We start from the raw sequence: 27281 nt of genomic DNA, 5'->3' as shown, positions 1-27281 counted from the left end.
AAGGTTTGGAAACTATTAATTCATTTTGTATAATGTGAGTAAGAACTCTTGACTATAGAATGTATTTTTAAAAATGTAACAATCTTCCATGGGGTAATTTTGAATATTCGGGGGAATTTCTCCAGATCTACCCCCCTGAATCTATAATTGATTTACTTGAAAACAAGAACAGGGAGGGCTTCCCTACTCTCAGGAGAATGCAAAAATCAAAGGGTAAAAATTTCACCTAGTACAGCTATATGCATGTCATTTGAAACATTCATCCTTAAGAGCCTGACGCTTTTGCTTGTTTTTCATAAAATTTATGAAAGAAAATAATGAAATGCATCCTACCACAATCATAGATAATGTTATTCTACAAGAGAAAATATGAACCTGAATAATTTTCAGTGTTGCCATCCATAGAAATTACAGTGTGGCCAGAATAACATTTCCCCCAAAATCTAAATGACGACAGCGATTAGCGGAACAAACTCAATTGCATTCGATTACGTTATCATGTTGTCTTGGAATCCTATGAACTACTTTTTGAATAACAGTTGTATTTAGATTATTATATAAACAAAATAGTTTTATTAAAAAGTAGTTCACAGGATACCAAAACAATATGATACGTAATCAAATGCAGTTGAGTTCGTTCCTCTAGTCGCCTTTTGGTAAAATGTTATTCTGGCAACATTGTAATTTCTATTGGTGGCAACACTGAAAATTCTTCAGGTTCACATTTTCTCTTGTAGAATAACATTATCTATTATTGTGGTAAGCTGCATTTCATTATCTCCTTTCACTTCTGAAAAACAAGCAAAAGCAAGATGGTAAATTTTGTATTTTTAGTACGTCAAGCTCTTAATATATTGTATATATTGTATCTGTAGTGTTCAGGGAAATGTAACACTTTTCAGGTAGGAGTCAGTTTCGGAATCATTTGGAGATAGTCCATTCTGGCTGTCCAATCTACAGTTTATCTTTTAAGGACTCGCTAGATCAGATTATATCTGTATAAACCTCTTGGATATAGATACAATTGTTTATTTTCTTCATTGAAGCGATGATGATGTAGCAGGAATAAAAAAGAACTGTATGCAGGTTCATCTTTCTGATTGATTTGAGGGTTGGCCTTCGTTCACCGCAGAGATGACGTCCTGTATCTGTTTGTTCACAAGAACATTCGCGTGACTATTTCTCACGTTTCAATGAAGGCTTAACACGTGCAGCAAGCAAATACAATGAGGAAGATACAATGATTTTCAATTTAAAACTCTTTCCTTAATAAAGAGAGATGCATACTCTCAACTGATGCTCAACAGAAAAGGACAAATAAAACCCTTCATAAGTCATTATATTAATACATATTTCTCTTGAGATGGAAGTCTTCTGCAATATCCAGAAGACCGAACATGAAGCCCCAGGGTCGATGCCCGGTTGGAAAGCATCGAGAGCATTAAGGTGGTTTAGATCTCACTTTAAATTAAGGTCTCATCCTATACCCTCGATGTTGCCACGGGACATAAATTAATTAATCAATGGAGTAAAATCTGGACGACATTTGGGGAATTATGTTTTCTGCAACTATAATGAAGTTCCATCTTATTTGTATTTCGTTATAATTGAGTAACTTTCTAAATATTATAATACGGTACTCGAATAGAAATTCTAGATGGAGAAGCTTGGAGAACAATAAGAGACAGACAAGCCCGTAGTTAGGAGCGGGATAGGAGCAAATCAGATCGGAATTACCGTGAATTTATCAGGTTTGATTATGGATGCGCACGAGACGAGTCGAGACAGGATTTTCCTGACAAAATTCGAGTCAAGACACGGCTCTTCCAAAAGTAAAATATACATTTTTCGAGTCGAGACATCATTTTTACAGCACATTTTCGAGACGAGACAGCTACAAATCTTGTCTCGTGCGCATCCGTAGGTTTGATGGCTTAAGGACTATGAAGGGTAATCGCCGCTGACACAAAATTTCCTCATTGGATTCCATCTTATGGTCAAATCAATTCACTTTAAACTGTTATCACGCATTTCCTATAGATCCTGCTTTATATTGCTCCCCGAAGGACTCCTTCCTCAGGATCTCTCTTCGTACTCTCTTCACAGTTGTCATTCGAGCGACGTGCTGCGCCAATATCAGACATCTTGATTTTCATATGTATATAATTAGTGCCAAAGCGAGACGAAAAATACTTTTGTAAATTCGAGGGGAGACAAAACATTACAATTCAAAAACATGGGCAAGACTAGTAAACCCACGTCTTAGATAGATCAGAAACACTGTTCTAGTGTTAAAATATTATTATTATTATTATTATTATTATTATTATTATTATTATTATTATTATTATTATTATTATTATTATTATTATTATTAATAATAATAATAATAATAATAATAATTTATATATTTATTGATAGTGTGATAACAGGAACACAATGAAGAACATTTATCAATGTTTAAAGATACGAAAATGATTACACAATATACTTCAATAATAAATTTGGTTTAAATTTTGTTATGTATATCATACCCATTGTGGCCCTCTCGTCTCGCAAAAGGATTCTGGTAACAACTAGATGAAATTAAGGAAAACAGAAAAGACAAATTTTGTACATAAATTTACAAAACGATACGAGAAAGAAATCGAGATGAGAAAAGTTTTTCGTGAAGCAAGATGAGTCGAGAAATAATTTTTCGAGACGAGACGATGTTCCTACAAAATTTACATTACGAGACAATAAAATCTTATTTTACGTCTCGTGGACAACACTATGTATGGTATTTGGTAGTAGTGGTATCGAGAAGAGACGAGACGAGACAATACAGTCTCGGTTTCGTTTCGGATAACAAATAGCGGCCACAGTTTCGGTCTCGTCTCGAGTCTAAAACCAAGGTATCGATCCTAAGCTTAATTGTTAAGACCTCGTACACACTTATGACTGCGACCATCCAAAGGCAATCGTTGCACTACCTTACATATAACATAATATGCTACGAACTTTGAGTGAAAAGTGCAATTTCGATAATATCTGTTATTGGGAAATAAATCCTTACACAAAAACTTGAATATATATGCATAAGTATATATACTACTAACATGGATTCAGAAATGTACCATTTTCGAACTATAGCTACCGAAAATTGATCTGAACGGTACGAACAGTAGTCATAACTCGATAAATGATATGTGAGATCAAGATCTGGTTAAAAAAAAAAAAAAGGATACTATTTTCAGTCTAGATCCATTAATGTACCAGTGGATGTGGAACAGTTGCTTTTGTTCAAGAGTATCGCGCAGAGTAACGATTGTACGTACTAACATTACATTACTTATGAGGACTAGTAGCGTCAAATAATAATAATAATAATAATAATAATAATATTAATAATAATAATAACCTTGCAGTTCACTTTGGAGTTGTGCACTGTAAGATTGGAATCATAGCTGTACAAAGGATTTCGTATGGCTAAATAGTTAACGATCTGCCACGCGAGTGTCTCAGATTCGATCCCCGGTGCACGCTCATGAAGATTGAATACTACTTTAAGCTGTAGGCCCACATGTTATATAACCTCGGTGTTAGAAAGGGACATAAAGGTCATATCAAACCCACTCAAATTTACTAGGAAGCACAGGGTATAGCTAATGTATATATAATATACAATTAATAAAAATAGTTTATAATTCTTAGAGCATAACTGAATTATTTGATGAAAGAATAATGCTGAGTTTCACATTTACTTCTACGCAGTAATTTTGTAACTTAAGTTCTAGATGTTTTTTTTTTTTTTAATTATTTTATTGAAGTCACGCATTCAAAGTATGACTAGGCAAAGAGCATTGTGGACATTATAACCAGAAAAAAAAGAAAAAAGAAAAAAGCAATAAGTCGAATGATTTTTTAATTATTTCTTATCTGTGTTAGCAACAGAGAAAAATAGGACCGCATTCAGTACAAATCAATTATACGCTGCTCTTTCCTTATTACATCACTCTCAAAAGACAGTATCCGTGTCACGATGTATAACACTGTGTAACAAAGTTGTAAGAGGGAGGTTTCAAAATAATTCTTATTAGAACTTGATAATGAATCAAAAATAAGGAAAAAAATATTTCAATTTATGAAAAATATATTTAGTTTATAGTCTCTTTTCGGCATTTAGGATACATGATATCGAGTCTTAACTTGAATATCCCACACAAAAGACAAATATGCTTATTAGCATTCGAAACATAAAAAATCCAACCTAAGCATTGCCAAATATTATAATAAAAATCGTACAGTAAACTCCAGACTTTTAATATTATATACATACAAGGAAAATAAAGAGCCCTCTCCGTTGGTCTAGTGCAGGGATGCAAATAAGCAACAAAATTTACTAGCCCAATAAAAAAAAGCTACTAGTCCACCTCCCACAACAGAAATCATTTACTTATCTTTGAAATACAGGATAGTGATATTCAAAATTCGCCCGCACAATGATTATTTGCATCCCTGGTCTAGTGGCTTGCGCGGGCTTTCGTGCACAGAGTCCCGAGTTTGATGCTCGGCAGCGATGGGAGAGCATTGAACTCATTACGATGTTTTTGATTTTGCCTTAAACTGTAGGTACAAGTCTCATATAGCCTCGTTGCTGGCAAGATACCCTAATAGAAACAACAACAACAATATGAAATAAAGAAATTATAATACCAATCACGAAAATGGTCTTAAATTTACAATACGACATCCTAATCATAAAAGACAAATATCTTAGATTGTCAGTCTTGCGTCACTCTAATTTCTAACAGTAGTCACGCTAATGGATGTCGCTATATCTGTGCTATTGCTTGCATACTTGACGCTAATAGATGTCGCTATTTGATCTACTCAATATCATACAAAGACGATCAATTAGGACAAAAACGAACCAGGTACTAATACGTATTGTTTATATGTATTTTTGGTATATTTTTAGGACCATTTAAATTTACATGTGTACGGAATATATTCGAGTTCTAGAGAACAATTACTAAATTTTTATTTTTGGCACTTTCCAAATTTAAGGGGTGAGCCAACACACCCCTTCCAAAATTTAAGAGAGGTGCATCAATGTACCCATGTCTTATGAAAGAGAATGGACCCCTGTACTCATCCATCTAATGTTATAAAGCCTCCCCAAGGAGGATAAAACAGGTCAAAAACCTTCGAAATTAGAATTTTTGTCACTGTTTCACCCATAGATGGGAACGGGGTGAACCACAAAAACTTACCGAGGTATATATCTGATCCTAACAAATTTTTAGATTCGACAATTTCCGAACTTTAAGAAGTGGTTCTATGCATCCTTCCCGAAATTTAAGGGACGGACCAACGCCCCATTGCAAAAATTTAGAGTAAGTGATCCTGAGTACTCCTGGATCATGGCCCCCAGGCCAGGGACCATGGATCTTGAGCCAAAGGCCACCAAAAAAATTTTGCTGACTCAGTTGCTCCAACAAGGATCAGTACTACTGTACTTGTGTGAACGCAATGAAGAGCATTTATCAATGTTTAAAGGTAGGCGAGTCATTGCACAGCATATTCCAATAATAAATATGGTTTAAATGTTGTTATTTCACACCCTTCGTGGACTTCTCGTGACACTGGAAGAATTCTGATAATTTCTAAATGAAATTAAGAAATGAAGCTGGGAAGTAAATTTTGCACACAAATTTACAAAAACGAGAAGAGATAAAAAAGCTTCTTAATAACTGAGACGAGACCAAATGAAACTTTTACAAAATTTAGGAGATGACAAACAAATACTAACGAGGATTGAGCTCGAGTCTCCTCACAAATGGTGAGAACATGACTACGAGAGAGCTTAGCAATATTTATATTTTAACATTAATTGTATACGTTCCAGTATTCTAATTATTTCTCGTATTAGAACTGAACTCACTCCATCCAGGTCGGTAGCGAACCCCAAAATGTAGGGGGGACCCGGCTGAAGTTAGGGGGGTCAGATCCAACCATATTATAGTTCATTTGTAAGCCTACCGTGAAGATTTTAGGGGGGAAGCAAAAATTTAGGGGAGCCCGGTCCTCCTAGACCCCCCTGGATAGGGCCTGATTCACTCGTAGGTATATGATTTACATACATGCCCTTGGCGGAGAACACTCGAGTCAGTTCTCCAGAGAAGTTTCTGTGGTTCGAATCTACATAATTGTATATAGACAAAGCCTCACCAGAGATGAAATATCTCAAAAGCATTTACTTGCAGTATATCTAAGAATAACCATTTACTAGGATTAATTAAGTCCCTGTGAGAAAACAATAATAATCTAGCAACACATTTCACAATATAATGTCTGTATGACTGCACTGCGGAATTATGCTGTCATTTGTGTAAAGAAGCTATATTTCGCTCCCTCATGGCAAAATGGTTAGCATTCGTACTTTTCACACGGGGTGCTCAGGCTCGATCCTCGTATAGGTTCAAAACTTTACTTACTATATTTTCATTCTAAACATATAATATAAATTATCAGTTTAAAAATTAATTAGATAAGTTGTCTGATTAAAGGACATTTCATAGGATAGATAATGACGTGAAGTGAAATTTCTAGTTTTAAGACCCAGAACTATGCTCTTTAGGCGAAAGGAAACATATGATTATTGAAAACGGGTAGTTATGAAAACAATTGGTGGAATGAGAATGTGGAATGAAACAGAAGAACCCCGAGAAAACCCACAGGAACTATGTTGTCCATCTAGGATCAAACGAGAGACCCCCGACACCAGAGGTAAGTGAATTGCCACTTTTTTTCTTTTTTAATTAATCGCCCCCCCCCCCCAACCAGGATATTAGTCTCCATAGGCTTCTCAGAAATCTTATTCCGTTTTTCACTTCATCCAACTCAGCAGGAAAACGAACATAGAAACTTCGAGGACAGTTAAAAGATGCTTATTGCTCCTTAGAGAGGCTCGAAGTCAAATAGGTTTCACCTCACGATCATCAGTCTAACGTCTCACTTGTCAGACAGTTTAAGTATACTATACCGGCAAAGCACTGAGCCACCATACCTCCTAGGATAGATCATGTTTGATATGTGTACTGTTTGAGAAAAAAAAAAAAGACCGATTTTTAGTCTAGAAAATCCGGAGAGGCAAAATTTAACAGGATTCTGTATTACACATAACACATAAGGTTTTCTGTACCAGCCTACGTACAGGTTTGTTGCTTAGCCAAGACAAATCTGTACAGCCGCAGATAGACAGAAATTATGTGTGTCCTCCGACGGCACATGCAGGATACGCATGGTTATATGTTCAGTGGTGTTATTCTAATTTTTTAACAACCGGTTCTGTACTATATATGGATTAGGTAGATCGATATAACTGTCTTAGGAAACAAATCACACAAGATACAAAAACAATCTTTTTACTGTATGGTTATCTCAAGTGACAAGTAGGGACCTACACAGCATCCTAATACAAGGTGGTGTGACGAAATTAGGTAGCACTGCGAATATCTTGGAAACGAATTATCCAAGATAGATGGTTATCTAAAACTATTGGAAAGACCCTAATCCAGCAATGGATCGACAATTGTTGATAATAGTATGTATGAGTTTCAAATATAAATAACCTTCACCCAGTTCTCACTCTTCATATCTGAGCATTGGAAATTAAGAAATAAATGCCTATACCTTGCTTGAAAGATCATATGTTTAACCCTGTAGCTGTAAGAGTTTATAAAAAACAAAGATAGTTAAATTAAAATTTACTGTTCCTGGATATAACTCGGTAAAATTTACTGTTATGTTGAGTATAACAAATGGTTCTGCGAACTCGAAATATTTTAACAACCGGTTCTAGCGAACCGATGCAAACCGGCTGAATAGCACCGCTGGTTATGTTCTTTGATAAACATTATCTGCAGTCTAGAAACTCTGCACTACAACAGTAGGATTGCAGTTCTTCTAGCCGTGGGACTAGCAGAGCAAGGAAGTCGCCTGCAGCCGGGATCTAAGGATTTTTTTAAAAAATTCTCTCTATTTTTAATCTCGGTGTACACTTTTATTATTTTTAAAGGAAATAAACTTTCTACTTTGACACCGAAGTCAATGTGCTCAAAAAGAACGTTGAACTCAAAATAAATGAACCAACTAACTTAAAACTACGTAATGTACTATATTTACGTAACTTCGATGCTACGTAAATATTTAAATGAGCTCTTCGTTATGTATAATTATTTTTCTAATTTAAGTTGCTGTATGATAATGAATGGACGGTTAACGTACGTGCCTTTGGCGTGGGAGATCCGGGTTCGATTCCCGGCGGAAGCTTATGTGGTTCGGATCCAACGTTGAGCTGTAGGTCCAGGTCTCACAGAGTCTCACTGCTGAAAGGGACTCTAAACTAAAAATAAAATAAAATTTAAAAAATGAATGGAGCATCTGTAATATTGAATAAGCGCTACGAACCCGACGTCAACGATGTTAACTATACAGCATTATTAACGTTTAACGAAAAAAAAGTCCAAAGATGAGACTATACGGTTCCAATCGATAGAACTGATTGAGCTGAACAAAATGATGCATAAGTGTAAAATGCTAATGCGTAGTTTTTGAGAAAGTGAAAGAAAATTAATTTATTTCTAAACCTAAAAATTGATGCTATACAACAACCATGTTACTTACTGACAAGGAACGGACATGAACGTGTCATCCGGACATGCGAATCAAACCTAGGTCATTCGATAAACATAACAAAGATATGTTCATGTACAAAAAAAAAATTAAGTGCCATGGACGACAGAGTAAGTCCCTGGGGCCCATTAACCCTATTAGTATAAAGAAAATCATAGACTCTCAGTGAAATAGCTATTGCACTAACACTGTTCATTGGAAAGTCATTATTTAGAGTTCATTCTCTTCAGTATGAAACAAGCTTTCCAGAGGCGATATGTATTGGGGGCCATAACGTACTTGAACAGGGAAAATTGGGAGAATGTCAGGAAAATTCCCTCCAGAAATCCCTCACATCAACTTTGGACCCCTCTGGAGTCGCCCAGGGTAAAAACATATAATCCAAATGTACCTCGAAAAAATACTATAGAGGATAAGGAATGTGTGTACCAAGTTTTGTATTAATAGACATAATAAGGGAAAAGCTTGTATACCAATACACGTTTTCCTCTCATACCTATTCTGTTTCGTTTTGTTCCGCGAACACAATCTTTCAAAACCACTGGATATGCTTTTCGCTGACATGCCAAATTCAGCTATTTGCATGTCGTGTTCCTTCACGAAGACAATTCTACGTACTAAAAAATTCTATGAATAATCAATAAAGGTCTATCGCTTCGCTCCAAATTTGCAAATTGGTAATTTGGGTAATTTGGATAAGGGCGTATCGACCTATTTCCGGTAAAATGATATATACATATTTTCTGCAAGTTTGAGCATGTCCGTATGTATCTAAGTGGTCTCAAGTTAATATCTCTGCCCCTTAGCAAACGCCTGTCTCCAAAAATAGTGTGTGAATACGATGATTAATTGGATAAGGACGTTTGTTTTTCTGCTTTCCTAAAAAATTGAAGAATTGCTAGTTACGTCCTTACCCAAATTTACCTCTATTATTGTATACCTATAGATATACCACATTGACTTGATCCCTAGTCATCCATTGCAAGCGCTGCTATCGACTGAAGGAATTCCACTTCCTTTCTCTCGCTTAGCAACAGAGGAACCCTTATTGGTTCAACGCGTGGGTGTGTAAGGGTGTGAGCTTTAGTTCGCATTTTAGCCACGGCTCAAGACATGTTGGCAGCACAATACTTATGAAATTTTTAAAATAGCAAATTACACTGTTAGTGTTAACACAAGAACTTATATCAATTGCTGTTAGTCATAACGGTGACACACACGCTTATTTATGCTTGTACTACTTGTACAGAAATATATTGTGACAAGACGCGCACCCTTGTTGCGAGGGGACCAAAGTTTGGGGAGAGGTCCAATAATAAAAGACACTACCTCTATGTAGTATTGAAGTGATATTATTCTATGCCCCAAATGACGATAAGTTATTGTTAAGTGCTAACATCTATATTCTCAGAAGAAGTAATAAAACTAGATTATTTTCATAAGAAAAGAAATAGTACAGATGAATTGTAGGTTCAAATCCAGTGCCGTGCCGTGCCGTGTAAAATTAGCGCCCGGGGCGAGAGTATACAACGGCGCCCCCGTACATATGAATGAGGTAGACAGATCAGCTGTTAGAGCGCCACCATGGTTGGCGCGAAGCATAAAATAAATTTTCAAAAATAAACCCTGCTTTTTCTTGATTTTGAGCACTTTTCATTACTTTTTTTCTTCCGCTTTATATATACAGGGTGGCCCAAAAGTAGGCATATAGTCTCGTATTGATCAATTCATAGCTTTTTATATAATTTCTTATTGTTATCCATCAGCTAGACTTAATTTGTTAGACTGTTTATTATTTGTTCTTAATCTCTTTTTACTTATATCTTAAGCTCAGAACAGCCGAAGCAAATAAACCTATAAGCTAGAATCTTATACTTGATCAATGCAGGAGTGTATACCTACTTTTGGGCCACCCTGTATATATACATGCATTTTCCTAGTATAAATCTGACCCTGGTCAAATTAAATATAAGATTGAAAAATACTCCTGTTGATCTAAAATATTCCAAATAATTTTTCCTATCTTTTTTCTTTTCTTTTCTTTTTCCCTCCCGAATTTTGTGCCTCCCTTACTTCGGCGCCCGGGGCCGTCGCCCCGCTCACGGCACGGCACTGATCAAATTTTTACGCTATATCGATCATTTCTCTGATAACCAAGTATAGTTTTATTAAGAAAAGGCGGGGTGCTGAAATCCATACCTAAAATCCACTAATCACTACCTATAATATTACCATTTTTGTTCTATGGTAATCAACATTACAACCGAAAACGGTTGACTTCTACTACCTCCGATTTGAATAGAGGGTAAATGACGGAGATGGGGTCTATTCTTGGACGCGGAATCGATTGCAAGAAACCGTTTTTGCTCTATGGAAGTCAATATTGAATTCGTACTTCAACCACTTACGGTTTCGGTAGACTATTGCAAGTGTGACGGTATGTTCTCTTGAAACGTTGAACCAATAAAAATAAAGCTTGTTACTATATATTATCATTTTGTTCTAGCGAATCGTTAATTTCTATTATTTCTGGTTTGAATAAGGGTGAGGCTAGGGCATGAAATTAACTCTTGGAACGCTGAGTTGATTGAAAAAAAAAACGCCTCTCGATACGGTATCTTTCACGGTTTGGGTACAAAACCTCGCGGCCAGAACTTCGCGGCGACAACCTCGCGGACCAAAACCTCGCCTCCCAAAACCTCGCGGCCCAAAATCTCGCCGGGCCGAAAACTCGCCTGGCCAAAACCTCGCCACCCAAAACCTCACGGGACAAAATCTCGCCGGGCCAAAACCTCGAGCCCCAAAATATCGCCATACCCAAAATCTCGCCTGACCAAAACCTCGTTGTAATGATCTCGCCTGGCCTAAATTAAGCGAGACGTAGTGTCACCTGGGAAGAAATGTCGTCAGGATAAAACCTCTTCATGACGATTTCTTCAATGTAGAATGTTCTATCGCCAGATTTACAAAACTTATTAGGTTTTGAAACTTGACATTTTGTATAAATCTTCTTGCTCCACGAGGGCACAAGCTCCAGATAAGACAACATTTTGCGAAATGCATGCCCTAAGGAGGAATGAAATGGAAGGCCTTGAATGAATTTTGCCGTTCTCTAGATCTAAAAACTACTAAGCATAGAACCTTTACGTTTTGATACAAATCTTCTTCTTGTACCATAAGAAGGTATGTTGCAAAATGCTCCTCGTAAGGGAGTGTTGAAGTTTGGATAATTCTTGAGTGTTGGCTTGATCTCAGGACCCACGAGGTTTTGGCGGCGAGGTTTTGGCCACGCGATGTTTGGGTGGCGAGGTTTTGGCCCGGCGAGATTTTGTCATGCGAGGTTTTGGGCGGCGAGGTTTTGTCCACGCGATGTTTTGGGCGGCGAGGTTTTGGCCACGCGAGGTTTTGGCCCGGCGTGGTTTTGTCCCGCGAGGTTTTGGCCGGCGAGATTTTGGGCAGCGATGTTTCGGCCGCGAGATTTTGTCCGTATCCCATCTTTCACTGTTTTACACCACGGAAATCAGTATTGAAACCAGTAGTAGTAGTTAATTTCAACCACTTCTGATTTGGCAAAGTTTTGCAGATAGTTACAAAATATTTCCTTGAGACGCTGAATCAATTGTAGAAAACCGCTTTTGCTATCTCTTACGGTTCTAGTTATATGGCGAAAAACGTTGAAACCGAAAATGGCTAATTTCAATCACTTCCAGTTTGAATGACAGGTCAACGGAGGAGATAGAACCTATTCTTGGGGCACTGAATCTAGACGTCTATTGCAGAAAACCGCATCTCGATGTCTTTTACCGTTTTTGCTCTGATACCTGTCAACAGACAGACGGACAGACAGACGTATCCATTCTATAAGACTTCTGACATTCATGCATAGCACAATTTGCAAGTATAATAAACAAATAAATAAAATACAAGTTTGAAACTATTAATGTTAAGTTTGGGGTTTAGGATTCCGTTCAACAGCGAGGCAATATGAGACGTGGACTTAAAAGATATCTTGGGATCTGAACCATATGAGCTGCCGTCGATAGGGATGGGCACGAGCGAGTTCGAGCGAGTTTTCTTTGAGACTCGACTCGACTCGAAACAGACACCTTTGAGCTCGACTCGAGAACTCGGCTCGAAAAATTTCCTCCAACTCGACTCAAATTGGGTCGAGTTTTGAGTCGAGTCGAGCCAAAACGAGCCAATTCGAGCTAAACCCTGTATGTAATTTCATATACTCTCTTCAAGTATCCTACATAGACAATATAAACTTAATTATCAATGATACAGCTACTACTACTAAAACTTTTATTATTATTATTATTATTATTATTATTATTATTATTATTATTATTATTATTATTATTATTATTATTATTATTATTATTATTATTATTATAACAACACCGTTTATAACCATGAAAGTTAGGAGATTTGTATCTGAATACTGAAAACTAGTTGGCTGTTGATCTTGGTCGCTGAGAAGTCTTCAGAAGGCAAAAACATCAGTCACAAGTTTTCCGTTTTTGAGTTCCGGAGGAGCAAGTATTCGGGTTTGAATCAGAAATTGTTAGAACTTACAGGGCGCCGGCCAAATATGTTCAGCTCGGCCCGGGTTTAGGGTTGTCAACGGCTCGGCTTATAGCTCATCTACTATCGAGCCGAACCGAAAAGTGACCCGAGCCAACAGCTCACCCAACCGAGCTGGCTCGAACCGATGGCTCATCCGAGCCGAACCGAACTGAGCTGATTGCTCACCCAATCGAGCCAGTTCGAGCCATTGACTCAGTTGAGCTGAGTCGAATCAAGCCAATGAACTCGTTTCAACGGAGCTGGCTCGAGCCGATGGCTCACATGAGCCGAGTCAGTGGCTCATCCCAACCAAGCCAGCTCGAGCCACCGGCTCAATTCAGTCGAATCGATTTCTGGTCCCAACCGAACTGATGACTCATCACAATCGAGTCGGCTCGAGTAGTTTGCTCAGTTGAACTGAGCCGAGCCGGTTGACATCACTACCCGGGTTGGGGTTCTGCTTGGGCTCAAAAATTCGACCGTGCAAGTTTCAGCCTAGAAACTACATGCTTATATTGGTGCTTACGACATTTGAGGCTGTTTTGATATAAAAATCTATTGTCTTCTCGTTATCGAGACGAGACAAGCAGTGTCGAAGTGAGACGGTATGCGGTGGTATGCCATACCACCTCTGGTTTTTCCGTAATGAAGGTATACCGCCTCTGTTTTTTTCAGTGATCAAGACATACCGTCACTGGAGAGTAGATGATAAATACCTTTAATAAATCCATTTTTATACACAGTAACTGACAAATAGTTTTGCACGTCAAAAATTTCTTTCTTATGTATAAATAATTTCTAAGTTGACAATACACATTTTTATCTTTTTCCTACCCTTTGTTTTTAAAATGAGATGTCTTCAAAGAAATTCATCTAGTTTATATTTTGATGTGCCATATTGAATTGTTTCTTTCTTATGTATGTGTATGTCTTCTTCCTTAATGCATATAAATGTAGTGTTTTGAACATGGGCGGAGTTAGGTGTTGTCTGCTCTCAGGAGCGGATCTTCCGGGAGTTTGGAATACCCATACTCGAATCGGGGGTCCGGGAGTTTTTCCACAGGAAATTGTTAATATAAAAACTCTGTTTTTGAGCATTTTCGTGTATAATTCTCTATAATACAACATTAGAGGATATTTTTTAAAAATTTTTTCAGAGAGTTGTTGGCGGAGTATCAAAGTCTCTCCATGTCCTTCCCCCACGTAACTAGAGAGAAACTCTTCAATGTTTTTTAGTCATTACGTAAATAGAACTGTAATCTTTCAGGCAACATACCCCCACTGTATTTCAGTATTTAGATAACCGGTATGTAGAGTCAAAATCGAAACAAAACATACCGCTTCTGCTTTTTTTCCACTTCGAACACTGGAGACGAGACACATTAAAAATACCCCACAAGAGGCACTAAAAGCACGAGACGAGATGCACCCCTGTCGTGAGCAACACTAAAAGTATTCCACATTACTGCTTACATTTTGCATGACTTTCGCTTTCCAGTCTAATCAGGCCATGATTTCAAAACGAGTTAAAACGAGCGGAACGAGCGAGCCATTTATCAAACTCGAATCGACTCGAAACTCGACCTTAAAACAGCAACTCGACTCGAGAAAATTACCTTTGACTCGTCTCGAAACTCGAGTCGGGTCAAGTTTTAGCTCGACTCGTGCCCATCCCTACCCGCCGAGAATCGAACTTGGGTCCTCCCGCACCGAAGACACGTATGGTGACAATATCGCCACGAGGGAGCTCGCAAGTTCGCCACTATCGCAATGACAAATTTTATCGAAATCATAAGTCTCAGGGAATGTTGATTTAAAAATTAAGCTAAGATGACGACGGCTGATCTCCCCAGCAGTAGTTGTGAGAAAAAGAAGTAATGTTTCTGTTTTCCTCGTGTGTTCATGGAAGTTTTGTTTTCTTCTTTGCACTAAAAATCCCATAAAAACAAGACAATTTTTTTAAAATAATAATATTTGAAACAGGATCAACATTTTATTTTTTTTTCTATCCTAGTAAGTACGACCCCCGAACTTGATTTAAAACAGAAATACATTAAGACATTAAGTAGGCACGTAGCCAGGATTTCATAATAGGGGGGGTCCGGGACGAAATACTGTGCTTATCACACTAGGGGCTCGATCATTCTAAACTATTTTACTGACAGCTTATATTTGTTCGTTTAGCCAGGATTTCGTAATGGGGGGGGGGGTGAAATTAAATACTGTGGTTACACACCATGGGCTCGATCAATGCAAACCATTTTACTGGCATCATACCGATATTGATTTGTTAGGACAATAAAATGAAAATATGTTAGATAGTATTTTAATAACAAAATATGAAGAATTCTCGAGTAAAATAATAGTTTAAAAAGTATTGAAAAAGTCTTCCGAAGTCATTCGAATTCGATTCTCTTTGTCTTCTTTCTTCTTTTTCTTATCTTCGTTTAACGCCGTCAAGGATAGTAACGAGATCTGTTTTGGCAGTAAAGACATCCTATAAAATGGATGAGTTGCCACAAAATTGAAAATTTCTCTAACAAGTGTAGCGGGAATCTATGCTGCCAGGCTCATATTTTGGTGATTGGGGGAATTTCTTAAGTTCTATCTGAGAGTCTCTCTGATCGAACCCATTTATCGATCGTCATTTGTAGTCCATAGGATTAGCATGGAGCTAGATGGAATTCGGAATGCACCGTTACAATAATATCTATTTTTAACTTGAACCCTTCCCCCCTGTTTCCTCCACACAAAGCTCCTTATAAGAAAGAGTTACAATACGATTACTGTGGCTTTTTATTTTTAACAATGATTATTCTTTTTCTCGTTTCTTTTTGTTTCATCCTTCCTTAATTTGTTTTTATTTCTAGTTTCGAAGGGGGGGGGGTTCCGGACCCCCCGGACCCACCCCTTGGCTACGTGCCTGCATTAAGTAAAAGATGTTTTGTTTCTGATGATGATAGTGATACTTTTAAGACTTTTTTTCTTTCATAAAAATGTCTCAGATAATTATGCTATAAAAATGGAACTTACAAACCCGGGAATTACAAAAACATAGATGTTGTATACGGAATTACAAAAACATAGATGTTGTATACATCAACAGCGATAAAAACTAATTGTGTAATGTATGGTAATCTATCTTTATAATTTAAGGGTTTCTTCTTTAACAATTAACAAGTATTTCCTCGATTCTTAACTGACCCTCAGAAAAATTAGTATACATGCACAAACCTATCGTTAAGTATTTGTCCCGGAATGGGTCAATCCATAGTTCGGAGTCCTAGTTATCAGTCATTGAAGTTGGGATTCAAATTTAATTAAATTTTCGCAAAAAAAAAAAAAAAAAAAAAAATCCAATTGATATTTAGGGCAGAAACTACATGGAACAATCCTGTTAAAAACTTTAATTTGCGGTATAAGAAATTAAATAATGACGTGAGTTGATTACGTCATAAATACAGTGTGTGCTTGTAATAAAGATTTTCTTACAAAAACATCAATGAAAGATTTTTTAAAAAATACGGAAACTTATTATTTTTAGTTTTCAATTTTAATTGAATTAATCTACGTTTCTTTTATAAACATAGTTATATCATTTGAAACATGGACTTGGCCAGTTCAAGCTTTCACCATTCATGCCAACTAAAGGAATTAGTTGTTTGTATCTTCCGATCAGTGATGATAATATTTTTTAAAGTCAACACTATAACTAGTTTCCTAATACTTGTTTATTAGACTTCAAGAAAAACATAAATTATAGGCGCCAATAGGTTTTAGTTCAACAGTCATAGATTAAGATTCTGTATACACGCATCTCGTACAGCTACAAGGTTAGCACGCAGTTTTCGGTGCAACCGTGAATCAATTATAAAGCTGTCTACATTAAGAAGTAGAGAACTCCGGTTTCAAAGACTGTAATAATGGCGCTGGAAAAGACTGCGTTCACCACGCATCATCCAGTGGAATGTGATTCACCTTCCAGGGTCAGACATATCCCTTTAACGGTTGTAGCATTGTAAGGGATGATTAACTAAACCTTTCACGGACAGTGGGCCACTATAGGAGACTAAGTATGCTCCTATTTGTTTTTACTGAGAAGCACTACGTTGTTGAGTTGAGTTGATTTTGGTTTAGCGTCCCTTTCAGCAGCGAGGCTATATGAGACGTGGACCTACTGATTAACGTGGAATCCAAACCACATGAGCTTCCGCCGGGAATCGAACCCGGGTCTCCCACGCCAAAGGCGCGTACGCTAACCGCTTAGCCACGGAGGAGCTCTGAGAAACACTACGTATTCTTACTACGTATTAGTATTTTCCATTAGAGAAATAGTAATTGCACTCGAGCAATGATTTCTTTTCGGTTTGAGCTTGTCCTGCGTCTATGTAAGTTTTTGTTTTCAATTTTTTAATTTGAAAACATTTTTTTTTCAATACTAAACGCAAGTACTATGAAACAATGTAAAACATTTCAGTTTAATGTCCCACGTATATGCCCTTCAGGCTAAGGCAGACTGATTACGGTTAATGAATTATGATGGAAATATTGGTGGAATGAGAATGTGGGAGGAAACAGAAGTACCCGAAAAAAACTCGTGGACATGATGTTGTCCACCACAAACTTACTTGATCGGAGATCGAACTAGAGACCCCACGCATGCAGCGCCGTAACTTAGATTTTGTCTGGGGGGGAAGCATTAATACGCGTATTTGGGAGCGCTAGAAAAAGTTTTTCCTAATTCTCGGGTCCCCTCTTTCCATTTTTGTCTTACTCTTTATGGTTCCCGGAGCTTGTGGGCCTTTCCGCACGGCAAGGTCTGCGCGGCCGTTAGTTACGTCCCTGGGACCGTTCCATACATGACAAATTAATTAAGGGAACAATATTGACAAATTTCAAAGCCATACGAATAAATATTATTTCTAGGGCCCCTAATATATATCGAAATAGGCCGACGATTCATTTTTGATTTATTTACCTTTTGTGTGCCGTTTTGTTTATGTAATGTAGTGAACCTGTTTGATGCTTCATTTATGATTTCATGTTCGTATCGTATAAGGAGTAAGAAAATTTTGTTTTAAAATGAGCCCTCCTTGAACGGCGGGAAGCTGCCCTGGGGGGAAGTTTCCCCCTGCACCCCACAAGTTACGGGCCTGCATGTATGAAACAATATAGGATAGAAGCAATTATAACATCACAACATCGGCTTTTATTGACTCTATTTTGTTCTTCTTAGCTCAATTTTTGTTTTATGTGAATTGACAACGATAGAATATAGCTAGCGATTTGTACTGCTAAGTAGTTGGATAATACGAATCTACCTATATACTGCATGTAACTCGTGAGATGTTTCATTTGTGTCAGGATAACTCAAAATACACTATTCCTTGTGAAGAGCCGCGGTTGCTCAGTGGTAGAGCGTTCACCTCTGGTGCATTGAGGTCCTTGGTTCGATCCCAGCTCCCGTCAAGTAAACTTTGTGGTGGACGAACACCATGTGCGTGCGTTTTCTCGCGGTTCTGCCATTTCCTTCTTCAAATATAGTAACCACAAAGAGATACTCGAAATCCAAGAGCAAAAATTAATTGCTAAAACATAGACTCTATTATATATAAAACCTCTCAACAAAAATATAATTATTCATATACAGTAATTTGTTGAAAATTTATAATATATGTATTACAATTCGAAGTATTCTATTCCAAAACTTCGCAATTCAAACCTACATATATGATCCATGAGGCGATTCCTCCCTCCAAACAACTCTACTTGATCCGCTAGTAACTCCAGTAGATGATGTACGCATGTAGGTTTGTATTTATTTTAAGTTAAAAATTGCATAAACCAATTTCAAAAAAAAAAGTTTCTCAAAAATCTCAGGATGCTTATTGGCTATCACTCTATAGATTCCAGGGTACTAATCAGCAGCGGAAAAAGTAACCTATTTCTTCTTATTTAATTCTTTTGATTTGTAAAGGTTTGCTAGAAATGAGGAGAATCTACCGTCTTCGAACGTGGGAAAGCGATTTAGCTAGGATTCGGCTTTAGGAAAAGTCATGCAGGGGAGATCGTGAAAAAATGAATTTCACTGAGCGCGGTGACTTTGGAGTGGGTAAGATTTTGTTTTATCATTTTCTTGAAAAGTATGAATCTTAATATCTTCGGATGCGAAAACGTGATTGTATCAATGTTTTGATTTTTGAGAGGAAGGAGTTTCCAGTCAATTCGAACTTCTAATAAAAAGAGTTTCGTGAACCACAGGCCAGGGTTCTTAACTTTTACACTAATTTATCCATTAATCCGACAAAGAAGTAGCATTTATTTTTACCAAATATCCCCGTGACTATTCCGTCTTTAACCAGATCGTGGGCCGAATTTACGATTTCGAGCCGAACTTGGGCCGACAATAGTCCGATATGTTAGACAGATAATTATTAATGAGGGTGTCGCTCCTTTTGCATTCATTGATTTCTTCGACAAACTCAAAACCTTCCTGAACTAATATGTATTGGCATTTCAATGCTTGTGGTAGAAGACAAATTGTTTACTCCAAAAAAATAGAGTGCACATTTCGGATTGATGAGAACCAGCACACCACCATGATCAAAGCCGGAAGGATGAGTAGATAGTATATTTCCTTCCAACTATAAGATTTCCACTTCAAAACTACATTTCACTGAGCCAAGTTTTACAGTCTAACAGACACATCTTCTTTTCGCTTCACTAAAGCCTTTTATACACCATGTAATCTGTTCCATTATTAAACCAGGTTATCCCGATTAATATGATTCTGCCAGATGTTTGTATTGAATAGTATCCATGGATATCAAATTAGGTGCAACATTTGGATGATACAAAAGTATAATCGTATCAAAGGGCGTTAGTCTGAAACAACTTTGGCACTGTTGATTTCAGAATGTTTTTCTCCGGAGGGGAAGACGGGATTTCAGTACATTTGGGGTGAAAAGTGATATTGCAAAATGCTGGGCACTACATTAAACACAATAGGATGTATTGTCCCTGGGATGAATTTCGTGGCTCCAAAGGGAAATTTCCCGCGGGTCACAGTCTGAAATCATCACTGAACATTGAGGCCCGCTCAATTTGTTATTTCCTTCACTTCAGGGAATAATTAAATTACTTGTAGTGTGGTGAACATATTTAGAAGTAACCAAGAAGCAAAATGTTCGGATATTTAGGCTGAGGCCTGACCACTTTTTAATTATTATTTCCAATGGCGTACATAAGAGAGAAATTTCCATCATTTAAGCATGATATTAAAAAAACATTTATCATATTAACAAATGTATACAAAAATTGGTGTGACCTGGAACGATATGATCTTGAGTATTTGAAGTTCATTCTCCTTCCTTGTTGAAATTCTGTGTACGCCACTGATCAATTCTACCAGCTGTATACCAATATTGTTTATCAGTACATTTATATACCTGTAAATATATATTTTTATATCGAGTCCTTATTTTAAATACAGCGATTGCAAACTTTCCTGAGATTAAGAGCTATGTATGATTGTCGTGTACAGTAGGCTAAAATAGTGATTCCCAACAGGTGTGTCGCGCAGCCCCATGGTGCATGTCACGAAATTTTAGAATTTTAGAATTTAGAAATAAATACAGGAGGCCTATAACTCTGTAAACTATACACTATTCATTTTATTTTTACCATAAAACCTTTTTTTATATAGCTATATTAAAATAAATTTTCAGGCCCTTGAATTTGATACACGTAAATCACCAGTGCAGTGCCTAACCAAAGTGTGTCGCGATGTGTGGACTTTCAGTGAAGTGTATTGTCAGTCAGAAAAACATGGAAAGCACTGGGCTAAAACCATAATATGACAAGTTGTAATAATATTCAAAAGCAACGTAGAGATTTGACAAGGATGTATTTAAGTACTTCTCCTTGACACTCCTATATATCAGGTAAATGTGTATTTCCCTTCTCTAAACAGCATAATCTTGCGAAAAAAATGTCATGGTCTTATTCACAAGCCCCAGATTTGAATTCCAACTGGAGCCTGAGATGTTCGAATTTCTTTTGAAATAAAATTAAAAGCCAAAGTTACTAGATTAAGCAAACTTGTTTGCCAATATTGTTCAATTTTTCAATTATATTGTCAATCAGTTATGTATCGTTTGAAACATACAGACATAGCTAATAATAAATAAATAAAAATATATATCTCCATGCAAGAAAGTAAATATCGTACTCACCTAAGATTATCATACTTCAACTGCAAATTGGCGACCCCAAAATTTAATTCCTGGAAACTTCTCTTATCAAGATCTGGCAGTTGTGAAAAACTGATGTCCAGAGCAACGTAAGAATCCGGCAAGAATTTCCCTTGCAAAGTATCTATGACTTGTCCAAAAGATGTCATTTTCTCACAAATTACATTCACCGTGGATCCTTTAAGGCGACATGTGCAAGGAGAAATTTCCCGGCGCACAGAGCAGTGCAAGGCTCCGACAGAGAGACCAAGTAATGTATAAAGAAATGTAGACATTGTCAAAACACTGCCTCGCATCGCACTTTTCCAAAAATTATTTTTTTTAAAAAAAATAAAAGAATCTTCTAGACAAGTACCTTCGCGTAATTATTTAAAAGTCACGCTATATGTGTTACTGCCATATATAGAAATGACAATATAATTACTACCTAGTGTATATTCCTCTAGTTCAAAATATTCGCGACTGTTTTATCGCTAGTGGTCGCAACACTCACGATACTTTGGAAAGCGTTCGCACACTTGTTTATGGGTTCTCTCTGATTGCTATTCTGAGCTGAGCGCCTTCACCTGCATGCGCGAGACGGTTCGCACTTGTTCCCGGCTCACACTCTGGGATTTATCTTGCATAGGGGGCGGGGACGCTCGAGTACGTGCGCACTGACGCTTGCAAACTTGGATCAAACAGAAAAAAATGACAGTGAATAGAGAAGGAATATGTATGTATATATATTGAAGCACTCTAACACCAACTGGTTGAAAGAAAGAAAGAAAAAAAAGTAATCGATCAAATATTAGCAGCCAAGCTTTACAGCGATCACCATAGCGAAAGTACTTTTCCGGTTGCGTTTAGGCCAAAATATCAATAAAAACACCTTCGGTTCTTTTTATATGTAAGTACCGGTTGCGAGACCGAGACAAAAAATTATCATTGATAAACATAAGTCGACCCAGTGGCGCTTCTTTAATGATACAAGCTGTCACGCACCCCGTCTCCATTCACTCGACATTAAAAAAAAAGTCAGGGAGGGTTTGTGGAAATGGCCTTGTTGACAGAGTATAGTAAGCATCTCTGAAGTCTTATGAATGGAACAGAGGGTGTTGAATGGGGCTGTTGGGGAAAGTGCATAAGTTCTTGAGTTGAATGGGCGAACCTTTCTTAATTGATACAGATCCACGCGAGGGATGCTTTCTTTGTCATCGGAGACACTGTTTACAACGGAGGGAAGTTAAGATTATTTGGAAAGGCGCCGATTTAAAACACCAAAAGTCCTGTACAAAATTACAAAATAAAAGAGGAATGCAACCCACAGGCAGAGGTTAGTTAAAAGTCAATACAATTAAAGGACCTTCATGGCTGAGCAATTAGCAAAATGAAATGAAATCTTCGAGTTTTACGTCCCACGGTGATCATGAAAAATTAATAAAATGGTGGAATGAAGAAAGTGGGAGGAAACGGGAGAATCCCGAGAAAATCCACGCACACGGTGTTTGTCCACCACAGAGTTCGCTTGGCGCGAGCTGGGATCGTGCACCAGACGTGAGTGCTTTACCGCTTTTTTAGTTTTTTTCTCAGTAACTTACTTGACTTAGCAATACTTTACTTGCTTTACTCGTTTAACTAACTTTTCCTAGAACGACAGGGACATGAACACAGAAACATCGAGTACAGTTAAAATCACAAAGGTTGTCCCACAGGGAATCGAATCCGGGACCCCGTGCACCACAGGCGCACGTGTGAGCCACAAGATCAGCAGGGAAAGCTATCACTGAGTCACCGCGGACCGGCTGAGCGATTAGCGTTCTCGTGTTTGGTTCAGGGTTCAATTTGATTCTCGATTGGCTGTATGTGGTTCAAATCCCACGTTAACCTGTAAATCTACGTTATATGTAGTCTCGGTGCAGAAAAGCAATAGTACATTCGAAATAAAAGAACAGAAATGGAAGAGTTTTATCCTATGCTTTTTTTTTTTTTTGATAGGAGTGAGTGGCATAAATGAATGTTTAGTAGCGTTTTCGCTTCGCAACTGAAACGTCCCAGTTTCTCATTCCGTACCAGTCTTCACAAACTTTGCGCATCGCAAAGCAACGCAGAAGATGCAACAAGCAATTGAAAATGCTATGCTGAGTATTGCAAATTAAAACGCAAATTTTACGTTGCGCTGACGGAAACCGTGAAGGAGAGAGTCTCCCCAGATTTGAATTTAGAGCTGTGTGATATTCGTAATCGATACGACAAAATATTTAAACTTAATCGATATATCGAAATATTTAATATCGATAAACATTCTAGTATCTTAATGTCGAAATTTCCATATACCGATTAGTAATATTTTTACTATCGATATTTCATAAATACTTATGGATTAATCGATATATTGAAGTATTGCACAACCTTACTTATGGGGCGTTTACACTTGGTCGATTTAGTCGCACGGCTAAATCGACTCGTTGCATTTGCGACTAAATCGAAGCAACTAGGCCGAATCAGATCGATGGATGTGTTCAATTGTTTCAACCGAAATTGAATGCTGCTTGTCGACTAGCTATCCTCTGGTCGATTCGAAATCGACTGGCAATTTTAAAGATGTCCAAGCAAGCAGTCATTGGTACAATTTGCGGTGTTATAGCAGAAGAAAATAGAACGTCTTTCAATTCAGTTGCCAGTCGATTAGTCGCCTTCGATCAACAACCGATTAAATTGAAGTCCCGTTTACACGGTCGATTCAGTTGAAAGTGACGTCAATTCAACTGAATCGACCGTGTAAACGGGACTTCAATTTAATCGGTTGTTGATCGAAGGCGACTAATCGACTGGCAACTGAATTGAAAGACGTTCTATTTTCTTCTGCTATAACACCGCAAATTGTACCAATGACTGCTTGCTTGGACATCTTTAAAATTGCCAGTCGATTTCGAATCGACCAGAGGAGAGCGAGTCGACAAGCAGCATTCAATTTCGGTTGAAACAATTGAACACATCCATCGATCTGATTCGGCCTAGTTGCTTCGATTTAGTCGCAAATGCAACGAGTCGATTTAGCCGTGCGACTAAATCGACCAAGTGTAAACGCCCCATTAGATTGCAAAGTCGTCATTCTAACTAGTGTTGTTCACGAGACGAGAAATAAGATTTTCTCGTCGTACGATCGTGCACCAACAATGTTGATGTGGTAGTAGAGATGAAATAAAGCAAAAAGTGTCTAATGAACGTGTGTCGAAAGCAGCACGTATTAACGTGTAAAGATGAACAAGTTAATACGTAATATACACTAATTACAAATATAAAAAGTCAAATGAACATGGTTCGAAAGTGGCGCTCATTTTCACGCGAGAGGAGTTAAAAAGCTATGAGACCACTGATAAAACTAAATACAGGGGCGTAGCCAAGGGGGTCCATCGGGGCCAGACCCCCCAAATGATTTCCTTGACCCCCTAAATGGCCAGCTTTTAAAGCATAATCGTAAGATTACTTTACTTCAGTCATTTAAAAATAAAGTTTACATATAATTAATAATTTACGGTAAATTATTTACCGATTGAAAAACTGCATAATAAACAAATGAACTTTGAAAAATACTTTTTATTTGTATTTACTTTTTATTTGTATTTGACAGCAGATTACACATTTTACTGTGATTTATATTTGACAGTTTGAAGACAAACGTTTTAAAAGGTACTTTAAATACTGTCATAAAACAATGGTAGGGTAAAGGTACCGAATATGGAATACTTTTTGTTTCTTCTATATTTCTCAGAAACGTGTGTTCCAGAATAAAAATATTGTACATCATAATACTTGTGGTACCTTTGTAAAACAAAATACAGGTATGAAAGTTTGTTCCACATTATTGATTTTTTACAATATTACGAAATTGAAAGAAACTCAATTTCCCATATTAGGCACACCCCGCTCCTAATATGGAACACTACCTGTTCTTAAAATGGAATACTAGAACAAAATATGCGCATCTGCCTACAATGCGACATTTGGATAATTAGAGCATGGGCAATGCATTCGAGCAATTTATTTGCTTATTTAAGAAATAAATTTATCTATTATTTCAAGAAAAGGAGCAAAGGCCCAACTCCGAGATCACATCGGCCCTTAAGATAAATCTACGAATTGGAAAGGACTCGATCCTGACCTCAGGGAAAGAATCATCCCGACATACGCCTGATAGGACTGAGGAAAACCACAAAAACTTCACTCAGGATGGGTGGTCTGAGCAGGGATCGTGCCCATGATCGAATTATCCAAATGTCGCGCTGTAGGCATTGTAGCCTATATCTCATATTTGGTAGGTCTATAAGACAAGTGCACATAAAATTACATAACATTCTTAAGATAATTAAAATATAAAACAGCAGAAATACCAGAATTTTACGTAGTACAAAGATAATTATCGAACTTCACTTGACTTCTTCATTATTAGGTCTATGTTTGTAATTACTGTAATAGGCTATAATATCTACTTATTTTAACTTTTGGAGTAGCTATAATATATTTTAACTTGGAATAAGTATGTTTACTAGCTTCAACCAATAATAAAAATAATAGAACGGGAATCAAACTACGTACGACAAATAAAGTAAAAAAAAAAAACTATATAAAAGAAAATGTTCAAACATACTGGATTAGCGTGTCTTATGGCGTCTAAATTTTGATACCAATTTTACTTTGCAGAACAATGGCCACAAACATATTTTTCTCCACCTTTCACGGGAGACATTTCGTGGGATTACCTTTTACAAACTGGGCATTTTAACCAATCTCCCTCCCCTGCACTGAGCGACTACAATTTACCACAATGTCCTCTTTCCTCATCATCGTCAACATCATCAGTAGGCTCACTTAAACTGTCACTACTTTCGTTCAAGTCATTTACTGATTCTTCGGATTAACTATCTAATTTGTAGTAGTGTGGAGTCCTTTTATTTGGCTGTTTCGATTGGATTTTGTTGGGTGGGGCTTAGAAAGCTAAACATCTTTTTAATTATTTGCAATGATGAGGTAAAGGCTCGTTGTGATGAAGTAGAGGCAGCTTCTAAATCGTTTTTGTGCGGAGCACTCGTAAGTACTTTTGTCCACCTTGCTTTCGACTACGTGTGCTGCGATGCTGCGGCTGTAGTTGTGGTAGCGGACTCACTACTTCAATCGGTACTGTCGTGCTGTACTCTTCACTTAACACTGTATACGACACGGCAGTTGAGATATTTGAACAAATAATTAATCTGTGAAAGTTTTATTCGAATTGGTTGATGTGCTCTGGAGTTATCGCGAGACACACAGACACACACAAACAGATACCCACATACAGGGTGTAAATAAAGTCTGGGCAAATAGTTAATTCTAGTAATTTGTTTTTATTTTTCCAGATTGAATGATGACTGATTAAAGAAGAACGAGTCGAGTTGGTACTCTTAAGTAGACAAAAAGGATGATCGTATCGCAAAAATGCGCAAAAATTTAACCTTCGACACCCTCATTGTCAACCTATTTGTTTTACTGCCGTCGGGAAATTAATCACCAAGTTTAAAGAAACAGGCAGTATGTTGGAGAAACCCCGTTCCGTGCTAGGACCTTTCTTCTTTGATGAACATATAACTAGTGAGACTTATCTAAACATGAGAGACAAACCGATGTCTCAAATTGAGCGTTTGAGTGAGGGACTTCCAGACTGGTTTCAGCAGGATGGGGCCCCTGCCCATTTTGCTGCAGCTGTTAGAGATTGGTTGAATGACAATTTCCCTCACTGGATTGGGAGAAGAGGTCATGTGA

The 27281-nt window shown here is 37.4% G+C and overlaps 1 protein-coding gene across 1 annotated transcript in view; it reads right to left on the bottom strand.

Annotated features, from left to right (window-relative positions):
* Positions 1-22356, bottom strand: part of ltl (leucine-rich repeat-containing larval translucida) — a 170869-nt gene extending 148513 nt beyond the window's left edge. The window contains exon 1 of the mRNA XM_081764648.1: positions 21486-22356. Within this exon, the coding sequence (XP_081620774.1) occupies positions 21486-21799 (314 nt within the window). The 5' untranslated portion in view covers positions 21800-22356. The remainder of the gene's footprint in view (positions 1-21485) is intronic.
* Positions 22357-27281: the final 4925 nt, after the last annotated feature.

This window comes from Thermobia domestica, chromosome 7 (assembly GCF_964235325.1).
Source record: "Thermobia domestica chromosome 7, izTheDome1.hap1.1, whole genome shotgun sequence".
In the NCBI taxonomy this organism is placed as follows: Eukaryota; Metazoa; Arthropoda; class Insecta; order Zygentoma; family Lepismatidae; genus Thermobia; species Thermobia domestica.
Note: the sequence above shows the minus strand (reverse complement) of the source record. Positions and strands in the feature narration are given on the sequence as shown.